At 34.2% G+C, this 20,895-nt stretch overlaps 5 protein-coding genes across 5 annotated transcripts; 2 read left to right on the top strand and 3 right to left on the bottom strand.

Annotated features, from left to right (window-relative positions):
- Positions 1 to 2,629: 2,629 nt before the first annotated feature.
- Positions 2,630 to 4,261, top strand: LOC125822895 (aquaporin PIP2-7-like). The gene is made up of 4 exons (XM_049502361.1): positions 2,630 to 2,885; positions 3,001 to 3,296; positions 3,880 to 4,020; positions 4,123 to 4,261. The coding sequence occupies exons 1-4, from the start codon at positions 2,636 to 2,638 to the stop codon at positions 4,213 to 4,215; spliced, it is 780 nt and encodes a 259-aa protein (XP_049358318.1). The 5' UTR covers positions 2,630 to 2,635; the 3' UTR covers positions 4,216 to 4,261.
- Positions 4,262 to 4,452: 191 nt separating this feature from the next.
- On the bottom strand, positions 4,453 to 8,164 carry LOC125822896 (uncharacterized). The gene is made up of 5 exons (XM_049502362.1): positions 7,801 to 8,164; positions 6,826 to 6,944; positions 5,621 to 5,678; positions 5,421 to 5,498; positions 4,453 to 4,981 (listed from the first exon to the last, which is right to left on the bottom strand). The coding sequence occupies exons 1-5, from the start codon at positions 7,973 to 7,975 to the stop codon at positions 4,788 to 4,790; spliced, it is 624 nt and encodes a 207-aa protein (XP_049358319.1). The 5' UTR covers positions 7,976 to 8,164; the 3' UTR covers positions 4,453 to 4,787.
- A 776-nt stretch (positions 8,165 to 8,940) lies between these two features.
- On the bottom strand, positions 8,941 to 10,372 carry LOC125822893 (peroxidase 64-like). Its single transcript, XM_049502358.1, has 4 exons — positions 10,152 to 10,372; positions 9,883 to 10,071; positions 9,443 to 9,605; positions 8,941 to 9,356 (listed from the first exon to the last, which is right to left on the bottom strand). Exons 1-4 carry the CDS (start codon positions 10,356 to 10,358, stop codon positions 8,962 to 8,964), a joined length of 954 nt encoding a protein of 317 aa, XP_049358315.1. The 5' UTR covers positions 10,359 to 10,372; the 3' UTR covers positions 8,941 to 8,961.
- A 2,185-nt stretch (positions 10,373 to 12,557) lies between these two features.
- On the bottom strand, positions 12,558 to 13,897 carry LOC125822892 (peroxidase 64-like). Its single transcript, XM_049502356.1, has 4 exons — positions 13,648 to 13,897; positions 13,385 to 13,570; positions 13,124 to 13,286; positions 12,558 to 12,952 (listed from the first exon to the last, which is right to left on the bottom strand). The coding sequence occupies exons 1-4, from the start codon at positions 13,858 to 13,860 to the stop codon at positions 12,558 to 12,560; spliced, it is 957 nt and encodes a 318-aa protein (XP_049358313.1). The 5' UTR covers positions 13,861 to 13,897.
- A 1,957-nt stretch (positions 13,898 to 15,854) lies between these two features.
- Positions 15,855 to 20,642, top strand: LOC125822890 (pre-rRNA-processing protein ESF1). Its single transcript, XM_049502354.1, has 7 exons — positions 15,855 to 16,531; positions 16,627 to 16,701; positions 17,860 to 18,095; positions 18,317 to 18,479; positions 18,598 to 18,726; positions 19,258 to 19,955; positions 20,090 to 20,642. Exons 1-7 carry the CDS (start codon positions 15,899 to 15,901, stop codon positions 20,454 to 20,456), a joined length of 2,301 nt encoding a protein of 766 aa, XP_049358311.1. The 5' UTR covers positions 15,855 to 15,898; the 3' UTR covers positions 20,457 to 20,642.
- The last annotated feature ends 253 nt before the right edge of the window (positions 20,643 to 20,895 follow it).

Genomic DNA, 20,895 nt, shown 5'->3' with positions numbered 1-20,895 from the left:
ATTTTCAATGGAGTACTTGTATTTGTTTTTTGTAAAGAGTATACTCTTTTAGACATGTAGTAGTACTCATATGGTAAAAAAGAAGGTGGTAAATTTGTGTGTGACATACATAATTCGTTCAACCATCTGTAAGGGTCGTTTGATTTGACTACAAGTTATGCTGGATTAGTTATGCTCGGATAAGTTATATTGGAATAAGTTATGCTGGGACTAGTTATGCGGGCAGTGACGGAGACAGAACTTCGACTAAGGGGTATCAAAATATAAAGAAGTAAAATTGCTTAGAAGTCGAGGAGTGTCAATATTGTAATATATACATAAAAAAATATTTTTACTCTAGCTATATAGTGTAATTTTCCGACGAAGGGGTGTCGGTCGACACCCCTCAACTACATGTGGCTCCGCCACTGTATGCGGGTTAATTTTTGTTGCTTGTTTGGTTTGTCAAATTCAAACTTATATTCATTGCATAATTTTTAAGAATAAGTTGTTTGTTTACAAAAATACCCTTCACCTTATTTAATTTCTTTGTTTTTTACATTTTCTTTGCAAGCTTTAGTTATTCATTCTTAATTCTTAAAAATAAAAAAAATCATCTTATTTAGCTTAAATATTTTTGGGTGTGTATTTCCATGATTGTGCCGTGTGTTTTTAAAATTAAAATTTTCATCTTATTTAACTTAAAAATAAAACTTTCATCTTGTTTAGCTTAAAAATATTTTCCATCTTATTTAGCTTTAAAATAAAACTTTCATCTTATTTAGTTTAAAAATAAAACATTCATCTTATTTAGCTTAAAAATAAAACTTCCATTTTAAGTTTATTAAAAGTAAAAGAAATTTTTTTATTAAAGTTATCTACATTTTAATTAATATATAAAATATAATTTTTAAGTGAGTAATAAACTATTTAATTAAAAATGTGCAATTTAGTAGTGGAGTGAACATTTTGAGAGAAATCAAAATATAAAAAAACATAAGAGTTAGGCAAATAAATTCAACTTATATTATATTCATAAATAAAAATTGTATTTATAAAATGTAATTTTTAATAGAAAAATATATTATCATAAGAACAACAAATAATTAAGGTTGTGAATGTTATTAAAAATTATGTTAATATACATGAATGTAAAGTGGTGTATAAAAGTGGGGTTTAAGGAGGATATTTTTGTTATTTTACCTACCTAATCTTAGGATAAGTTATCCTGAGATAGATTATTATCCCACCTCCAAGGAGGGATAACTTATCCTAGGACTAATTGTTAATCCTGAGGTAAGTGATCCCACCTTTAGCAACCAAACAACAGATTAAAGACCACTTAAAAATTATCTCTGAATTAAATCTTTTTGTCCATCACACCAAACGACCCCAATAGATTTATAGAGTAGTACTAGGTACAATAAGGTAATGTGAGAGACGGTCACTACCGTTATCTGACGTTCTAGATGCATCGATCGATATATACATGAAATAGTAATTAATGAATGTCCCGTCTAAATTCACAAAGAATGAAGCCGTTTTACTGACCTAAAGTGAATGTATAACGTAACAAAAAAACAGCGCATTATGAGAAAAAATGTATATATACATCTCTAATTCTAATATATCTTTAATAGAGACATTATTATTATTTTTACTAAAGGACATAGACATATCAAATGTACTTATTATGAATTACAAAGTTTGGGAACCTCGTGAAAACTAAAGAAAAAAACACCACCAACAACAACAAAATCTAGGTTGTAACTACTAAAATGTCAAAAAATTATATACACTATTTAAGATATATATACAATACATTTTTTTTAGATTATCGATCGTGTGTCCTAACCTCCTAGCTAAGTGATACTACATATTAGCTATTACCTATATATGGCAGTTTGAAAACTTTATTTTCTAGGCTAGTGATTAAAATAGAATAATCTTGGAGTTGAGGAAAAGAATCGGTGGGTCCGTAACATCTTTTTCAATGAGTAAGTAACGATTTTACTTTAAAATAACTTTGGAGGGGAGGGGTGTACTCATATTTTGAGAGTAAATTTTTAAAGAAATTTTAGCAGTCACATGGAAAAGAAAGACAAACATTCCACATACAGAAATGGTTGATCAACAAGCTCAAATATTAAAATAGATTTATAAAGTACTTCGATATGTATAATGAGGTTAATGCGAGAGTCAATTACTATGATTATTTTTAGATGCATCGATCAATTTATAAATGTGAAATTATAATAATTGAATATATAAGTAATGTTAGTTGAGATCAAATTAATAATAAGTTACATATCTAACCAGGCACATCTCCGACCCCCCATCTGTTTCCCTCGCTCCTAACATATAGGAATTGGTACCGTATTATTATTCATCTGTATTATTTTGGTAACGAATTAACGTCAGACTGGAACTTCGGAGGTTACGTAAATGGCCACTTTTGGCAGTGTCCAAATATGGATGCATGTGTTGTTGTTGCATCAATTTACTCACACCTTTTAACTTGTAAGTGGTAAGTTGTAACCAGTACACAACCTCTCTTTATATTCACTGCTACATATGCTATAGTTTATAAATACCCAACGTAGCATCCTTCTCCTTCACCTCGCAGAAGCGATAATTGATTAGTAACTATGAAGATATGGTGAAAGACTACGTGGATCCACCTTCAGCTCCGCTGTTTGATACAGCGGAGCTGAACAACTGGTCTTTTTACAGAGCATTGATTGCTGAATTTGTTGCGACGCTTCTTTTCCTCTATGTTAGCGTGGCTACTGTTATTGGCCACAAGAAGCAAGTTGGTCCCTGCGACGGCGTTGGACTTGTTGGTATTGCATGGGCTTTTGGTGGCATGATTTTTGTTCTTGTCTATTCCACTGCTGGGATTTCTGGTACGTACGTAGTACTACTCATTTTGTTCTTTAATTTTCTCTCCATATGGAGTCAGGATTTGAACTTTAAACACTTTATATAAACAAAGATTTTATGAATGAAATGTACGTATAGGTGGGCATATAAACCCAGCAGTGACGTTTGGGTTATTACTAGCAAGGAAGGTGTCATTACTAAGAGCGGTGGCGTATATGGTGGCGCAATGCTTAGGAGCCATTTGTGGCGTTGGTTTAGTGAAAGGTGTGATGAAGGATGACTATAACACGCATGGTGGCGGTGCTAACACCGTCGCAGTTGGCTACTCAACGGGCGCAGCATTAGGTGCTGAGGTTATTGGCACTTTCCTACTCATGTATACCGTATTCTCTGCCACCGACGCCAAAAGAAAAGCACGTGATTCCCACGTCCCTGTAAGTCTCATCCATAACTATACATGCACAAACTCTCATCATATCACACGCTTTCTTTTTACTTCTTTTCCAAAAATAAAGCATACACTACTCAATTTGGAAACATATATATATATATATATACACTTCCCTCTAACATAAATGTTGTATTGAGTTTCAAACGCGTATAAACTAATTTACATGTCATTCAAATTATTTAACTTTACCAGGGACGAAGAGTTACCATAGATAATTAAATTATATACATAGATTTTGTAAAATATCAAGTGTGCGCAAATTCTAGAGAACAAGGCTTAAATCCTAGTAGAAACAAAATAAACAAGTGTTGATGGGTAGAGTTACCTAATAATGGTATGATGGAAGGCACCAAACACAGAAATTGATCTGGACACCACATTATAAAAAAAGACATATTTACGCATATCAGCCCTACAATATACGTAACTTTTGAAAACTCTGGATGTAACACTAACAAGACATAATTGAAAAAAAAGGAAGAGAGTGTTAAGAGATTGATATGGATCGGGAAACTTGTGAAGTTGCAGTAGTAAAAAAAATATGTTCATCGTTTGTGCACCCACAGGTACTAGCACCATTGCCAATTGGATTCTCGGTGTTCATGGTCCACTTGGCCACCATTCCCATCACTGGCACTGGCATCAATCCTGCTAGGAGTTTCGGAGCTGCTGTCATTTACAACGATACCACAGCTTGGAATGACCATGTAAGTACGATAATTCTACATCAAGCTGCCTATAGCTAACTAGTCAGTCTTTTAAAGCTAATCAATCTCATATATACAATTCCTAATTTGTTTTGCGTATAGTGGATCTTCTGGGTTGGACCCTTTCTGGGAGCATTGGCTGCTGTTATCTATCACCAGCAAATTCTGCGAGGTCACGTTGCCAAAGCTTTTTAACTCCTTCTACAGCAATCCCAGTAATTGAACCACTCTCATTACTAATTACTAATAATAATGCTATCTACTCAGCATAATGGTAGCACTAAAGTAGTAGTCTTGCTGGGCCTTCAATTCCTTTTGTTTTCACTTTATGTGGCATGTAAAATATCCAGCACAGTTGGGATTTATCAATGTCTTTACATTATTCTTCATTTCTAATTCTTAGCGACTCAGTTGATTAAATATGAGTCATACGACAAGTATTAAGAAATAAGTCAAGATACAAATTCAAAGATAACATCAGTCGGTAATTCAGTATAAAGGCAACAAATCTATTCTACTTTCAAGATGAACAAGCGTTTTATACTTCAAGAGTAAACAACATTCATATCTCTCCACAAGATTAAGATGCAATGAACCAGCTTGTTTGTTCCTTTCTATTACCACTTACCTCAAATGTAAAACTTGTGTTCATGGTCAATGAAGTAGAGAACAGTATCAAATGGTTGGAGACCTGATTGATGAAGCTAGTAATAAACTTCAAGTGAGGTAATGCTAATATCCACTTGCTTTTCAGATACATTTCTTCTTCATAGGGGCAAAAGCAATACAGGGCAAGGGATGAACTCAGCGAGAAGGTTTGCATCTACATGCTTGGAATGGATAGCTTCCATGCTCATAACTACCATATCCAAGTTCATATCATCAGCAATTTCACCAATAATGGCTGTTGGCTTGCTTCCTTCACCTAGCCGCTCTAACAGCTTGAATTCTTGATATCCACCTGTACAAAGGTTTGCGTATTCCAATCAGCAAACATACCAAACACATGTCAAAGTAAGAGTGACGAACGAGTTCACAGTAGTTAGTATTATGAGAAGTAGGCCAAAGCATATACAACATACAAGCAAACAGAACATGTTTCAACTTTCCTATCTCCATGTACCAGGATGCTGTGATGCATGATCAAATAACTGCGAACTCACATAACAAAAACTCCGCAGCAGAAAAACGAGATAACCATGCTATAATAAGATTGAAGAATCTGTCTCATAATGCAAGCCAAATACTGAAAGTTCCCCAAAATTACTCTGTGCTACAGGCTTGCATTTAAAAAGCCAGTTGTTTTGCAAGTCTAGTGCACCCTTCCAGGTTGCACTTTTAAATCACAATACAACAACTGGTTCATGCTTTTTAAATACAGGGAAAAAAGGTAAATACACCTTCAGATAAATGCCATCGGATGCTTGCTAGTTGAGTCTCATGCTCTGGGTATGCTTCTTTCTCCTTTTCATCAATAACTGCAAAGACCAGAAAGACCTAGATTCCTTGAAATCTACCACTAAAAGTTTCTGTACGAAGAAAGTCAACTCTGTAGTTTAGCTTTTGAAAGAACCAATAGCACACAACATTGGTGACATACCAACAACAGTTATATCAGCTCCATACTTCTTTGCCATAGCAGCGGCAGTTGCTGCAGCCTGATAATGTACCAAGAATAAGTTACTTTTATAAGGTTTATAGAAAGTACATGCCACTTAGAAATCAACTAAGCTAGGTGAATTGCGTAGGTATGGCTATTTTTTGTTCGAATTCTACACCGGGGAGGCGCTGCTGGATGCTCTGATCAATAGAACCCAAAGAAGAGGAAATCCAATTATGTATGATGAGCATAAGTCAAGTCACTAAAAATTTATGATGAGCACTTTTAGAGTCGCTAAAAAGAAAGATTATGATGAAAAAATGTTCAAATAAGGAAAGAGGGAGAAAGACAACAAAAAAATATAATGCAGTTTGACAAAAGGTATTGAGACAGTCTGCTTAATTTGTTCCACGATTAGCCTATACATGTCTTTTCTCAGAACCACAGTGTTGAGGAACAAAAGGGACCAGCATTTTATTGAAACCTTTACAATTTACACCTATTTAGATTTGGTGGTTATACCATGCAAATAGTTCAAACTGCTGAATTGGTGGTTTTCTCCATATAAGAATGACAATGGAGGCAGTGGGTTTGCCACTGGGAGCTATTTCTGTCACAGTATAACGCCACCAGCACGCCCCATTTAATTTTTTCTGCACTTGCAACCCACTACACCTTGCTCTACAGCTTTCTGTACCATTATGTTAATATGCCTTCTAAGTTTCTAACATTATTTTTTTGTCAAAAGCTTTTCCCCCTGTCTGCCTAACCCACCATGGCCACTATAAAGTTGCAAAAGAACTGTAAATCTCCCCCCTCCCCTGCTGCTTTCCCACCAAGTGAACCTCCACCTCTAAAGTCCCCCCCCTCTCCCCACCAATAGTCATCCAGAGGTGAGATGTAATTCTGTCTTTGGCTACAGCTAATGAGGAATCAAAACCTGTCACATAAATGCTACGGTAAATGAAGTTCACCAAATAAAAGAATTATAGAGGATCTCACAATCTTCCATCAAAGATGTCATACTATCTACTTCAAATATGACACTGGGAAAATGAAATTAGTTCTTTTTAAAAAAAAAAAATGCACACGAAGAGGCTAAATAGTTGGAAATCCATAATTCCCATAGAATTAAGTTAAAGGAGGCAAGGGTTGATTTGTCTAAGCACCAATACTAAGAAGGAAAATGTAGAAAAGAAAAAGACCTGTCTTGAACCCTCAGAGAGATAAGGATTCCGGTCTGTTATTGGTAACAGTACATGCTTGAAGTTGGTGAAAGCATCTGCAGCTGCGCTGGCATCAGATGCTTGAGCCTTAACAGATGCTGGAGAAATTAGCAATAATAAGTTCCCAAGGTCCAAATTTTGAAAGACAGAGAAAATGCTTCCAGAGTGGTATGATTGGATTAGCGACTCTTTCATAATCCTCAAAAAAAGTAGACATCAAGTAACAACTAACTACTGAAGATTAATTTTGTTCTCTATATAGCCAATTTGTTCAATCAAACAGATAGGACACATTCTCTCCCAAGAAATTCTATAAAGCAACAGAAAATCTTTACAAAACTAAAAGTTCCATATATCTCTATAGCTTACACTTTTTTTAAAAAGTCCAGTGGTTCATCGGATAGTATAAAACCATTATTTTTGTTTTGGTTAGGGGGTCCGAGGAGTTGGGACGATACATTGTTTAAACTAGAAAAGCATATAACTGATCAAAAGAGCTGGGGGGAATCCTTGGGGGGAAATGGGAATCCTAGTAACTGAGTTAGTTGGCTACCTCAACTTTCACCTCGTTGGCGAGGGTACAGTTTCCCACCTTGTAATCCCCTTCCCATTTCCCCAACCCCCATTTTTTCTCAAAAACAAACTGTATATAAGAGACCATTTATACCTAACGGCCTAGAAATTATAGTAGGATGGTGAACTTTACACTGACGTTAACTGGTCATAGCATATACGCACAATGAAGTTGGGTAAAGGAAACACTTGCTCTTTAACAGGGAATTGCAAGATTTTCAAATCAACAACCACCAGATTTCAATTCTTTCAACTCAATAATTAACCATCACTAAATTGAATTAGTAAACGTTATCTACGAAAAACTTTAGGGAAAAAAACAAATTAGCAATCTACTGAAATACCCAATTTATTCAGTCATAGAGAGAAAAAAGGGATTACCTTTGTGTCGGATTCTCAAATTCTTGGGGAAATTAGAGAGCCTGCAAGTGTTGAGGTTTGAGGAAGAAAAAGAAGAACTCACCGAAGATGAAAAGGGTCGGGTAAGAATGGAAGTAGCGGTGTGGAAGTTTGAAGTATCAGCCGGGACGGTAAGAAAGCAGTGAGCAAATGCCATGGATGATTAAGATTTCTGGGTATTCGACAAGATTTTATGAAAGTGGCTTCCAGAATATACAGGATGATAAGGACTGTCTGTATATGATGATTTCTAGTCGGGCCCTATTGCAAAATTTATTGGGAAAATAGTTTTAAAACAAAATTCTAGATAACAAAAGTTTACAAATAGATGCCATTTTAGGGTTTTGCTATATTTCTCTAAATTATTTTATCTAAAGGAGTCTCTTCTTTCAGTTTTCTACTTTTCTTGGTACTACATCAGTTTCATTTTACTTGTTTCATATAAAAATAAATAAATTAGAATTTTTAAAAAAAAATGAGAATGATTACCATTTTCAATCAATTTTTAGTATTAAATAATTATATAAAATAATAATAATAATTAAATTTGAAATTCTAAAATATCATTAATAGATTAGTTTAGTAAAATATTTTAATTATATTCTTTTAAGATATGCTGGATCAATAGTATAGCTCAAAGTAATATAATTTCAATTTTAGGAGCTATTTTTTAGTTATTGATCAAATATTAGTCACTCGTTAATTTGGGAAATTGACATATATGGACTTGTGGGGTGTTCGATATTCATTGAATTTCTCTTTACATAAAAATATTAATCCTTCGGTTAGTAATTATTTATTTTTTAAATTATTTTTTAAAATTTGAAATTATACATCAATTAATATGAGGATTATGATAAAATATTTATATTAATTTAGGCGTGTAAAGTTAAAATGCAAGGGAACTAATCTTTGATGCTGTGTTCTTTATGCCGGCCACTTGTGGTAACAACTTCCTTTGTCTATTCCCTTCCTTTTTTTTCTTCCCAATTACAACATTTGAAACAACTGATGAATTCTTCCATTTCAATCAATAAAATAGAGAAGTATAATATAACAAGTGATAGACAATCCAATTTTCCTGGATCATCTTATACAAATATATCAAATTGCTGCTAATATATAAGTAGAAGTAATAATTTATTAGTTTACAACCCTGCAATCTTTTCTAACTTCTTGACCTCCTGTAAGGCTACTCATCTTAATCATGGAATTAGAAAATGCCTTATGAAAAGCTGCTTTTGATGTAGCAAACTTATAAACTAAGCTCTTCGTTTTTGGTGTAGTCAGCAATGAATGATCCGAAAATAACAAACTTTTCTTTTGGAGAATTAGCCTGTAATGAGTATTATCAAATGTTGTTGGTGAAGGATCATTGCTTATTCCTGCGTTTTTTGCCCTGTTTTTGAGTGGACATATGCCCTTCAAGCTTGCAGCAAACGATGGACGCAGTGTAGGATCGATGTCATGTGTGGAGTTGAAGTTGTATATACGGTTCATAAATGATGAGCAATGAGTAAATCCTAGAGTGTGTGCACCTGCAAACCAGAGAGAACAGATGTAAGTTGAGTGATCATTTAAGAAACTAACTCGTGAATTTTTTTGGAGCATTTGTTATGCTGACCTAAGAGAGCCACCAAGTCGTCTAGTGAAAGACCTCTTTGACGGAAGCTTTGTTGGAGTTGAGAAATGTTGAATGTAGGCTTTGGAAGCAGTGTTGTTTCACTAGCTCTTGATATTCGTCCGTCTTTTCTTCCTTTAGGCACGTTCCAGTAAGGTCCGCCAGACTGAAAAACAACTGGCAATAAGCGTGTAGAATATAGTATTTGTTACACTCTAGGCAAATCCACATCATCAAAACACGAGAGAGATGTTGAGTATATAAAGAAACAATACTCTTTAAAGTTGTGTGGGATGGGCTGTTACAGTATTGTTAGTCCTGATTTTTGTAGTCTCTACTTTAGTACTAACATCTTCAATGAAATTTGAACTCTGTTAGTAACATTTATACCATATATCTACACTTGTAGTACAGCATTTTCTTAGCAGGGGATATGTACTTACTAACACAACTGCATCTCTTGCAGCAAACGCTAAAATATCAGCGCAAGAGACAACGCCAGGACATATAGCTTCCACTGCTCTCTTTGCACCATCAATAACATAGAATCCGTGTAAAGAACCATTAGGAGGCGCGTCCTTTTCCGCGGTGTTTTTCCCCTTAGAGCTCAACAAAATTGAAGCATCACAGCCCTTCAAGCAAGGTAGAACAGAGGAAATAAGTACAGTAAAACTAATATGCTTAGAAATAACAAGGGAATGTGCTTATATACCCGTAGGAAACAATCGTGGAAATGCATCCTTAGAAGTGTAGCGGGTACTCTTCTGTCTTTCTGTGCTTCCTCCTTAACAACCTTCATTACTATGTCTTCAGCTTGAGGGCATGTTTTTGCATAGTAATTTGAACTAAGTGCATTGCTTTGAGAATAGTAGATGGAGAAAAAAAGAAATGTGCTCAACAATGGAACAAAGTATGCCATTGGAAATCTGTGTAACTATTTTATGACTTATGTTATGTTGACAACTACAAATGCTTACTTATAGGTAGAGGGCCAAAACTTTGTGATTATTCTTTGATTTGTAGATTTGAAATGATTAACTTGACTAGTAAATTTGGTGGCATGCATGTTTGTCATAGATAGTGGAGTGTTTTCTAAGCATCTTTAATTGCTATTTTTCTCATTACTTTTTGTATGCTTTATGCCTAATGATTAACTATGGTGGTTAACATTTGAAATTTATGGTGGAAAAGTCATTATGCATGTAATTAAGCTAAATTGTCTGGTTCTCAGCATTAGTCATTTCAATTTGAAAAAAAAGAGCTACCTAGTAGAGTAAGATAGTAAGTAGCCAAGTAAAATATCACTTCACGCATGGCTTTATATTTATCTATTATCAGTAATATAAAGCATAGTATCTATTTGTTTGTTTGCAATGATAACACATAATTATGATTTGATCTTGCTGCTTATCTACTTGATTATTACTCCACCACCATTGCTCCGCTGGCTAGAGCCTTCTATGTAAAACCAAAATGTCAAAAAGGTGATGGAGAGAATAACCTTTTTACTTCTTTTTTGATTATAAATATGCCTCGTAAAGATCTCTATGAGTAACTACTATACATATCTGATTAATCTCGTGATAATAAAAGGAAATTTTAATAGAAAAAAAATGTATAGCTTGTGAGAATCCAATTTGTCTAATAAATTACCTAGGGTTCTCAATTATTTAGTTATAATAAACATGATTTACTTCCTCTTCTTCATCCTAACTAAGCAAGATTTAGTTGCTCTACATCGCACTAGGGATGTATGTATGTCTCTACTCATTAAATGTCTTTCGCAATAACTCTGTTTTATTTTTTTATGTGTGTGTGCATCTATTGATTTTTACTGGTTAAAAGTATGAACTTGTTAAAGAAGAAATAATAAATCTTAAAATCACATATCGAATTGTTGTCTCATAAGATGTATAACCTCTTGAAATTTATATGAATTTAGCTAAGAACGTAACACAATTGAAGCAAGTAATTCATACATGTGAATTGTGATGTTACATTTACACTAAAATTGGTGTTTGGAATGTTTGATTTTTTGTGTATCAGTGGACATACAAGAGTGAGATCTAAAAACATCTAGCTTTAATTAAATTAAAGAAAATCTAGTGTGGCCCTTAGTTTGACCCTATATATGGACCTCTATTTAATTTTCCTGAATTGGATCATTGCTATCTAACTTTTTCTCAAAATACTACAACTAGTAGACTGTAGACATTTGGGCCATTTTAAGGAGTTAATATCTTAAAATATCGTTAAATTATATAAAATTATCTAGAAAGTCATTAATTTTTTTTGTATCAATAAAATCACTCAACTTAACACTTTTATCTTCAAAAATCAATCAACTATATTTATAATTGAAATAAATTTGTCATGACAAATTAAATTATTGTTCTATAACATGTAATCATGGATGGCATAAATAAACAAAATTATAAAATTAATTTACCCCACAAAATTTATGAGTGTATTTCATTTTTACCTTGAAAATTATGTCATTGTGTCTAATATGACACCGACTGCATAATCTCCAATGCAGTGTTCATATTGTCGCCTGAATATGCAATACAAGAAATATTTTTTCAAAAGTCTAAGCAGCAAAAAAAAAAAAAAACCACCAACTTTCATCGCTATAAAAATTAACTGAACATTTCGAGCTGTAAGCAGAAAAGTTGTTTAGTGACCTTTTACCCAATCACAAATTCCGTCTGATTAGTGATAAAGGTGCAAACTTAAAAAATATTCATGTATTTATCGATTTGGTGCAAAGATTGAGCGTAAGTAAACTTGTTTTGTAGCACCAAATAGTAGGACAAAAGAATGCCCATGAACCAATTTTGATGTCTGACGCTCATCAAGCAGGTCACATGGATTGGTCAGGGTTAAAAAAACGCAAGCCTTTATCAAATACTGATACATTGATAATGACTATTTATTTATAGTAAGTTACAAAATACAAACTCATACATTGATAATGACTTTTACAAAAGCTCTGCTCCATAAAATCCTACAGTAACACTTAGAAAAGTGTTCTTAATTATAAGTAGCTAAATGAAATCTGAAAAAATATAAAAAATACAAATCTCCACACTGCTTCCATTTTTCTGGATATTAGTAATTAATTAGCCACCCTACAATCCTTCCTGACCTCTTGACCTCCATTTATGCTGCTCATTTTGATCATGGAATTAGCAAATGCTTTAAAGAACGCGTCTTTTGAGCTAGCAAAATCAGAAACAAGATTTTTTGTCTTGGGATTACTGAGCAAAGCTTGGTCTGAAGAGAATAAACTCTTGTTCTGCAGAATTAACTTGTAATATGTATTATCGAACATCGTTGAGGAAGGATCCATGGGACTTCCAGCATTTTTAGCCCTGTTTTTCAGTGGACAAATGCCCCTTAACGTTGCTGCTAGAGTTGGATGCAATGTTGGGTCAACATCATGTGTGTTATTGAAATTGTGTATCCTGTTAGTGAATGATGAACAATGAGAGAATCCTAAGGTGTGTCCACCTGCAGATTAAGACACAGTATTTGTTAATTATAATTAGCTCAAATACAAAAGAGTTCAATAAACCCGAAAAGTAAGACAAGTAACATGACATAACAAGTTATATACACCGATCGATAGTGTAATTTATTTATTTTTAACGTTATAAGTGTATATAAGTTTGTGTAGATAACCTGAGAGAGCGACAAGGTCTTCAAGTGATAATCCTCTTTGAGAGAAGCTTTGTTGAAGTTGATTTATGTTAAAAGTTGGAGCTGGCAATTGTATTGTTTCACTAGCTTTCGATGTTCTTCCATCTTTTCTTCCTTTAGGCACGTCCCATGAAGGTCCACCAGACTGCTCATAGACGTTAAAGTTAATAACTGGAAATGCAGGAAGACTCAATTTTTAGATGAGATGGTCAGACAGTTCAAACATAAGAAATGTTTGCTTACAACGACAACAGAATCTCTAGCAGCAAAGGCTAAGATATCAGCACAGGATACTATGCCAGGGCAACGCGCTTCAATGGCTTTCTTTGCACTATCAATAACATAGAATGCATGCAAAGAAACATTAGGAGGACCATCTTTTTCTGCAGTGTTCTTCTTTGAGTTCAGTAACACCGAAGCATCACAACCCTATGTCAAATTAAAAAAATCAGAACGAATTGTATAAACTATAGTACTAATTAGATTAAAAATATGCAAAAATGTACCCTTATGAAACAGTCATGGAAGTGCATTCTTAGAAGAGCAGCAGGGACAGTTTTGTCCTTCTTTGTTGCTTCAGTAACAACTTGAGTAACAATATCTTCAACTTGAGGGCATGTGTTCTCATAGTAATTTGAACTAAGTGCATTCCCTTGAGAGTAAATTAATGAGAAAATTAGCAATGAGCTGAACAAGATTAATGCAGAAGAGGATGACATAGTTTCTAGCTTAGTTAATTCCTAAGTGGTGGTAATTAACAACTAAATGATTTGTGATGAAGAAAAATAAAAATTAGTAAGGCTATTTATAGGGGTGTTCTTGAAAGATAAGGACATATTTGTAAAATGGTTATTGGAATCTCAAATTGAAAATATTAGCTCTAACAGTGAATTTGGTAACATGCATAATCTTTTCTTTAATCGAGTGTTTTTGAAGCATTACTAAAACATTTATGTCCTTTCTTTTCTTTTTTGTCTTTAAAAACATTGCCCTCGGTCCTTAAATTTTATGTTCAACGACAACATATTCAATGTAATTCATAAGAAAAATTATTTTCAATAGATCTTCGACCTAAACATTCATGTTCATTAAAAAATTGGGTTATCTTATAATTTCTTTGGAAATATATAATACTCTGTTAAAAAGAAAGGAAAAACTAATTCCCCTTTAATTAAAAGACATTACTGGTAAAGTAGTTGAGATTGAAACATCAAAACCGTTTTTCATGTTATTATGGCTTGTTTATTATCTAAGGCTAATTTTGGTTAGTTATAATAATTTGACGAGCCTGAAATATTGCACTATTGATGTGATTGGTAGTTAGGAATGCAATGCAGGCTGGCTTTTACCGATTGAATTTTTTATCATTAAAATAATAGAGTAAAATACAATACGATAAATTATGCAATAAAATGTAACAATGTCAATCATCTCAATTCCCATCAAAGTGTAAGTAACTATCAAAATAAACATTATATTTAAACTAACAATACAATACAATATAATGCTTAACAACCATCCAAACAAGAATTGAAAAAACTAATTGAAGGGTTTGATAGTTAAGATTCCTTTAAATTAAAGGCTAATTGTTTTAGCTGTAATCGACTAATTTTTTTCAAAAAACTAAAAAGAGATCATAAAGTTTTTGTTTTGGTAGAACAACGATAACAACATAGGGTTGAAAAGATAACAGGAAAACCCCTCCATATACCCTCAATTTTTGCGATTTAGAAATTGATAAATAAAAAATTAAAATTATTATTTTTTCACTTTAATTAGACCTAAAGATATACTTGAGTCATTTTTACAACGATAGAACTATATATAAACTACTTTTATAATAAGGTGTATATCAATGTGTATATAAATTGATACATCGTAGATGTATCTATGGACCTTGAGTCCCATGCGTGAACCTCTACCATTTTATACATGGACTCTTAATACAATACATAAACTTTATAAAATCTAGTAAAATATATATATCATAAGCTTAATAAAATAAATTTAAAATTATTCTTTTTTATTATTGTTATAAAAAATAATATATGTGAACAATTTGTCTAACAATAGAAATATATATGAATCAATTTTATAATGAACATATCATCTTTAGATAAAGGCGATCATTGTACTTATACGAGTATGTATTATGAACTCCTCTATTTAACCTTTTATTAATTGAACCCTTAGACTCAATCAAAATAAGATTTTTAAACCCCTCCTAGCATGTATGTAGTTCACTCGCCCTTAAATAAATGACATGTCAAATCCATGTCACATAAATTAATAACATGTCATAATTATCTTAATTAATATTTTAAAAAAATATTAACCAAAATTATTTAATAAAAGGTAAAACAATAGCACAAACCCTTCATATAGGCTTTATTTAACATCAAATATGCAAGATGCTATTTGATACCATACGATACCAAATACATTATGAAATAATACGTAACAACCATCAAAGAATAAGTAACCATCAAAACAAACATTATATTTAAATTAACAATATAATACATTATAACATATATGAGAAATTGGGTCAAAAGTTCAACCATCAACTTCCAAGGTTATTTATGTAAGTCATCCGATTTTGATCCAGTTAAGTATTTGGGTTGGGTTCATTGGGCTGACCTTATTGGGCTCTGAATGTCCATGAAGCTGTGAAGTCATCGTCTTCTTCTTCGATGTTTATACGATCTGTAATAAATTTCAGGGTTTTAGGGTTTTAGCGAGAAGAAGAACGTATTCATGGAGTCAAAAAACAAGGATAATAAGAACAGAAAGGGGAAAAGGCCGGCCGATGCCTCCTCCGCAGCCGGAGATGAAAGCGGCGGAGGAAATAGAACTGAGAAGAATGTCATCAATGATTCTCGATTTGCGGCGTTACACTCGGATCCTAGATTCCGCGAACCACCGCAGAAAAAGTCTAAAGTTACCATTGATTCTCGATTTAATCGTATGTTCACTGATAAAAACTTCGCATCATCAAAAGCATCGACTGATATTAGAGGCAAACCCCGTAAATCTTCTGCTAAAAACCCTCTTAACCATTATTACCATATTGAGGAAGAAGAACAGGGTGAGAAACAGAAGAGGCAGAAGGAGAAATCAAAGGTGTTAGAATCTGAAAGCGATGATGACAGTGAAGAAGAAGAAGAGACCAAGAGTGACAGTGGGACGAGTGAAGAAGAAATTGAGGACCATAAATTGAAGAAAGTTGGCGCCGTATCATCAGAGTCCGAAGAAGATGAAGATGAGGAAGTGGGAAGTGATAATTCATTGGCAAGTACGTCCGATTCCGATTCCGATTCCGATTCCGATTCCGATTCTGATGATGAAATGGCCGAAGATTCTTCAGAGGAGGAAGACACTTTCGTGCAGGTATACAATGAAAAAGGCAGCATTTTTGTTGGGTATGATGTTTGAATTTATGGCTTTTAATTATTTTGCATTTTTTTTGTTTTGGTCTGAAACAGAAAGAGGATGTGCCTGAGATTGACAAGGAAACTAAGAGGCTTGCTGTTGTTAACATGGATTGGGGTAGAGTAAAGGTTCGTTTTTTTTTCTTTTCCAATATGGATAATTGAATGATCCCTAGAAAGGTGTCAAATTTGGAACTTTTGTTCTTTGATATGGTAATTATAATTGTTTTTCATTAACAATACTGTAATTAATAATTGCTTAAGACAACCCTATCAAGATAACTTTGGCCCTGCAGGCAGTTGAATTGGTTGGGATGAGAATATGGTTAGTTCAGTTTTGTTTGACCATTACTGGCTTTGTCTAGTCTCATATAACTTTGGAATAACAGTTTGAGCATTTCTGGATGCTGGAGTAAATTGTTAATAGATTGTGCTGAGCATTCAATTTTGAACATAGAAATAGTTGTGGAAAGGTGCAGCCTATAAAAAAAAGTTATGCACGGGTGTATTGTGGTGAAGTATTCCTTAGCTTTGAAGTTGAGTTGCAGGCAAAAATGTTTTCTTTTCTGGATAATTTACAAAATAATAGATATAGTAGTCAGAGTATACGGGAGGCCATCTATGGGTTCATGCATTTATATCTATAATATATGATAGTGTTGGGCGTTTGTCTATTATTCATCATACCCTACCGCGGTCATAATGTGGATTGCACCTCAATTCAAACTTATAAGGGGTCACTTGGTTTGTAATATAGATTTCTTAACTACTGAAGTGATCTATAGAATGTTGTTGGTAGAAATCTCTGCATAGCTAATATTGTTTAGTTTTCAGTGTTAAGCTCTGCACTACTTTAAAGCATAACTTATGTGGAAATCTATATATTGTTTATGCTGCATAATGTGAAATAATAATATATTTAGTAGCAATGTATGAATCAGAATAAAAGACAAAAAAAATCCCTTGGAGTAGGTAATCTCTGTATAATTTATTTTTAACTGCACCTTACATTATTCTTTACTTCATAACAATCCTGACACTATTATTAAAACCCTGTATTATATTCCATAACTAGCCATTAACCTATGTTGCTTGGACTCTTCAAAAATGCCAACGGGTGCGTGTCGGATTCGCCAAAAGTAGTGTATTTTTGGATAATCCGAGACGGGTGTGGCATCAAAACTGAAGAGTTCGCGTAACTAAGCCATTAACCAAACTATGCCTTGATGTATTTAACTTCTATAGAACTATTAAGTTCTTTTCTCAGTAAGCTGTTATGCTATGTAGGCAGTTGACTTGTATATGCTATTGAGCTCCTTTCTCCCAAGAGGGGGTCAAATAACATCTGTTGCTGTCTATCCATCTGACTTTGGTCTCAAGCGTATGGAAGAGGAGGCTGTCCATGGTCCAGTTGGCCTATTTGACGAGGAAAAGGCAAAAGATGAAGACAGTGATGATGAAGATGATGATGAGGAGGAGATGGACAATGAAAAATTACGCGCCTATGAAATTAGTCGGCTCAGGTGATGATTTGGTTCTGTGTTTTTTCTGAGTAATGTATCTTTAAGTGATTCTTGGATTTTTTGCTGACTAAAAATGATAACTTGTTGATAAACCTTTATGAAATTTATTCGGTTCCTCTTCTTTTTTTACCCTTATGCTCCTCTATTCCTTGTTTATTAATTCCCCATCTTTCATTATATATAGGTCTCGTTTCAAAGATACTTTCTTTTGTACTTTGCAGGTATTATTATGCTGTGGTGGAATGCGATTCAAGTGCTACAGCAGATTATCTTTACAAAACTTGTGACGGGGTTGAGTTTGAAAGAACATCAAACAAATTAGATTTGAGATTTATTCCTGATTCCATGGAATTCAAGCATCAACCACGTGACATTGCAACAGAAGTAATTTATGGCTTCACTTTCTCATCATAGGAGCCTTTAGTTTTAACGGTTATTATTGGCTGAAAACATAAAATCTAATTGCACTTGTGTTTGATTGTTATATTCTTCTGGTACTTAGGCCCCTGCAGATTATGAAGGTCTAGATTTTCACACTCGAGCTTTGCAGCACAGCAATATTGAACTTACATGGGATGAGGATGAGCCACAACGCATCAGGACCTTGAAGAGACAGTTCAATGATGAACAGGTTTACTCTTGTTTGATGTAGAGTGTGTGTATATATGTGTCTTTTAGTTTAGTATCTCCGTGAAAATTTTGAACTTTGTCAAACTATATCTCTTGCTGATATTAGCAAGTGTGAGAAGATTGTCAGGCACCTCTGACGTCTTTTTCTATTCTTTGTTTTTTACTTGGGTGTGTTGTCAGTGAGCCTATAAAGTGGGATAGTGATACAGTGTGCACTTGCTTGCTTGTACGTAAGGTGTTGTATGTGGTTATTAATGTGTCTTATACGTACAGGTGTTGTATGTGGTTATCTATGTGTCTTGTACGTACAGGTGTTGTATGTGGCTATCTATGTGTTAGTATTGTGCTATCTATTATGGCTGCTGGTGTAGGGTTGTGCTGCACTTTCCAATATAAGGGATATTCATTTTTGGGGTTTTAAGATTTTATGCCTTCCCATTAACAAAATCTTCATGTTTATTAACCTTGTTTCTTTCCCTCAATACTGTTTTCTATTACTCTGCAAATAGTGATATTGTTTCTTTGTTGGCAGCTTGCAGATATGGAGTTGAAAGAGTTTTTGGCGTCTGATGAGAGTGGAAGTGATGATAGTGAGGAAGGTGATGACACAGAAGATAAATCTGCCAAAAGGAAGAAAAAACAAGATACCTACCGTGCGTTACTCCAGTCTGGGGAGGGTTCAGATGGAAATGAGGACAATGATCAGGACATGGAGGTCACATTTAATACTGGATTGGAAGATCTAAGCAAACGTATCCTAGAAAAGAAGGATAAACAGTCGGAAACTGTATGGGAAGCTTATCTCAGAAAGAAAAGGGAGAAAAAGAAGTCCAGGAAAGGTAACACCAAGGATTCATCAGAAGATGAGAGCAGTGATAGTGATCAAGAACCTATAGATGAACCTGAGGACTTCTTCATAGAAGAGCCTTCTGCAAAAGGGGATAAGGATTCCCAACATAAGAGCACCAGGAAAGGGAAGCAGAGCCTTGAAGCATCTGAAGAGGCTGAGGCAAGTAGAGCAGAGCTTGAGCTATTACTTGCAGATGACAAAGGAGGAGACCCTAACTTGAAGGGTTACAACATGAAACCTAAAAAGGCAAAGGGGAAGAAGGGTAAAGGAACTCCAGTAGAGGACAAGTTACCAACTATAGATTATGAAGATCCACGGTTTTCATCTCTCTTTAAATCACACCTCTTTGCATTGGACCCCACAGATCCTCAGTTCAAACGGTATTTCCCATCTTGTTTACACCAATTTCTTGTTTGTGCTTTTAAACAAAACTGGTCTGGCATTTTTCCCAATTCCAAAACAAAGCGTGCTTGGTCTTTTCATTTGTTTACAGGTAGATTTTTGGTTTTTGCAGGAGTGCAGCTTATGCTCGCCAGTTGGCACAAAAGCAGCACAAGGTCGAAGAAGAAATTGTAAGTGCAAAACAACATCCCGGAGTAGCTGCACCACTGCAGCCATCTAGAACATTAGAGTCAGCAACAAATGAAAAATTGCAGTCTGATGATTTGCCTTCAAGAAAGGAGAAGCACGAGCTATCTTCTTTAGTTAAATCTATTAAGATGAAATCACAACAATTATCATTGTCCTCTCAAGGTAAGGCGGTAGTAAAGAATGAAAAAAGTCAAGCAATGGCAAAGAATATCGATGGAGAGCGAGGAAAGAAGGAGAATGAAAAAAGTCGAGCAAGGGCAAAGAAGAAAGATGAAAAGCGAGTAAAATAAGAGAGTGAAAAGTAAGAGGTTATATAATTTTGATCCTAAACTTCTCATGGGATTACACACACAAGGTTCATGAAAATGGATCATGGTTCAGTATGGGGTGAATAGTGGCCTTAGTGAATCTCAATACGTAGCAACTTTAATTTTTTTACTTCCTTTATTTTTTACTGTATGGCCTAAATTTATGGTTCCGTCGGTGTTTTGCTGTGTTAACTTGCAGAGTTGTACGTTGTACAATTTTCAATTTTTTTTACAGTAGTCGGCTGTAAACTTAATGTAATTCCTCTGTACTCGTCTGAGATTCAAAATGCAGCTACTTCCTTCTATTCTGATTATTGCGCTGAAGTCTGTTTGAAAAGAAATACCACAAAAGTACAATTTCATGCATTATTTCCCCCCTGATACAGCAATGGTGATGTCAGTTTGCACATACGTTGGCTTG

Source organism: Solanum verrucosum, unplaced genomic scaffold (genome assembly GCF_900185275.1).
Source record: "Solanum verrucosum unplaced genomic scaffold, falcon-dt-bn FXZP01000103.1, whole genome shotgun sequence".
Taxonomy (NCBI): Eukaryota; Viridiplantae; Streptophyta; class Magnoliopsida; order Solanales; family Solanaceae; genus Solanum; species Solanum verrucosum.
The sequence above is the reverse complement of the archived record's forward strand: the minus strand, read 5'-3'. Positions and strand labels throughout refer to the sequence as shown.

Bases quoted from the DNA above. Each gene is read 5' to 3' on its own strand.
- LOC125822895 (XM_049502361.1), top strand. From the start codon at position 2,636: ATGGTGAAAGACTACGTGGATCCACCTTCAGCTCCGCTGTTTGATACA. The intron at 2,886-3,000 runs GTACGTACGTAG...ATGTACGTATAG, and splicing joins TTCCACTGCTGGGATTTCTG to GTGGGCATATAAACCCAGCA. The intron at 4,021-4,122 runs GTAAGTACGATA...TTTTGCGTATAG, and splicing joins CCACAGCTTGGAATGACCAT to TGGATCTTCTGGGTTGGACC.
- LOC125822896 (XM_049502362.1), bottom strand. From the start codon at position 7,975: ATGGCATTTGCTCACTGCTTTCTTACCGTCCCGGCTGATACTTCAAAC. The intron at 5,679-6,825 runs GTCTTTTTCTTT...GTACATTATCAG, and splicing joins TCTCTGAGGGTTCAAGACAG to GCTGCAGCAACTGCCGCTGC. The intron at 5,499-5,620 runs GTATGTCACCAA...TGGTCTTTGCAG, and splicing joins AGCTGATATAACTGTTGTTG to TTATTGATGAAAAGGAGAAA.
- LOC125822893 (XM_049502358.1), bottom strand. From the start codon at position 10,358: ATGGCATACTTTGTTCCATTGTTGAGCACATTTCTTTTTTTCTCCATC. The intron at 10,072-10,151 runs GTATATAAGCAC...CCTTGCTTGAAG, and splicing joins TCCACGATTGTTTCCTACGG to GGCTGTGATGCTTCAATTTT. The intron at 9,606-9,882 runs GTAAGTACATAT...GTTGTTTTTCAG, and splicing joins CAAGAGATGCAGTTGTGTTA to TCTGGCGGACCTTACTGGAA.
- LOC125822892 (XM_049502356.1), bottom strand. From the start codon at position 13,860: ATGTCATCCTCTTCTGCATTAATCTTGTTCAGCTCATTGCTAATTTTC. The intron at 13,571-13,647 runs GTACATTTTTGC...AATTTGACATAG, and splicing joins TCCATGACTGTTTCATAAGG to GGTTGTGATGCTTCGGTGTT. The intron at 12,953-13,123 runs GTTATCTACACA...CTTAATCTGCAG, and splicing joins AGACCTTGTCGCTCTCTCAG to GTGGACACACCTTAGGATTC.
- LOC125822890 (XM_049502354.1), top strand. From the start codon at position 15,899: ATGGAGTCAAAAAACAAGGATAATAAGAACAGAAAGGGGAAAAGGCCG. The intron at 16,702-17,859 runs GTTCGTTTTTTT...TATGCTATGTAG, and splicing joins TGGATTGGGGTAGAGTAAAG to GCAGTTGACTTGTATATGCT. The intron at 18,096-18,316 runs GTGATGATTTGG...TGTACTTTGCAG, and splicing joins TATGAAATTAGTCGGCTCAG to GTATTATTATGCTGTGGTGG.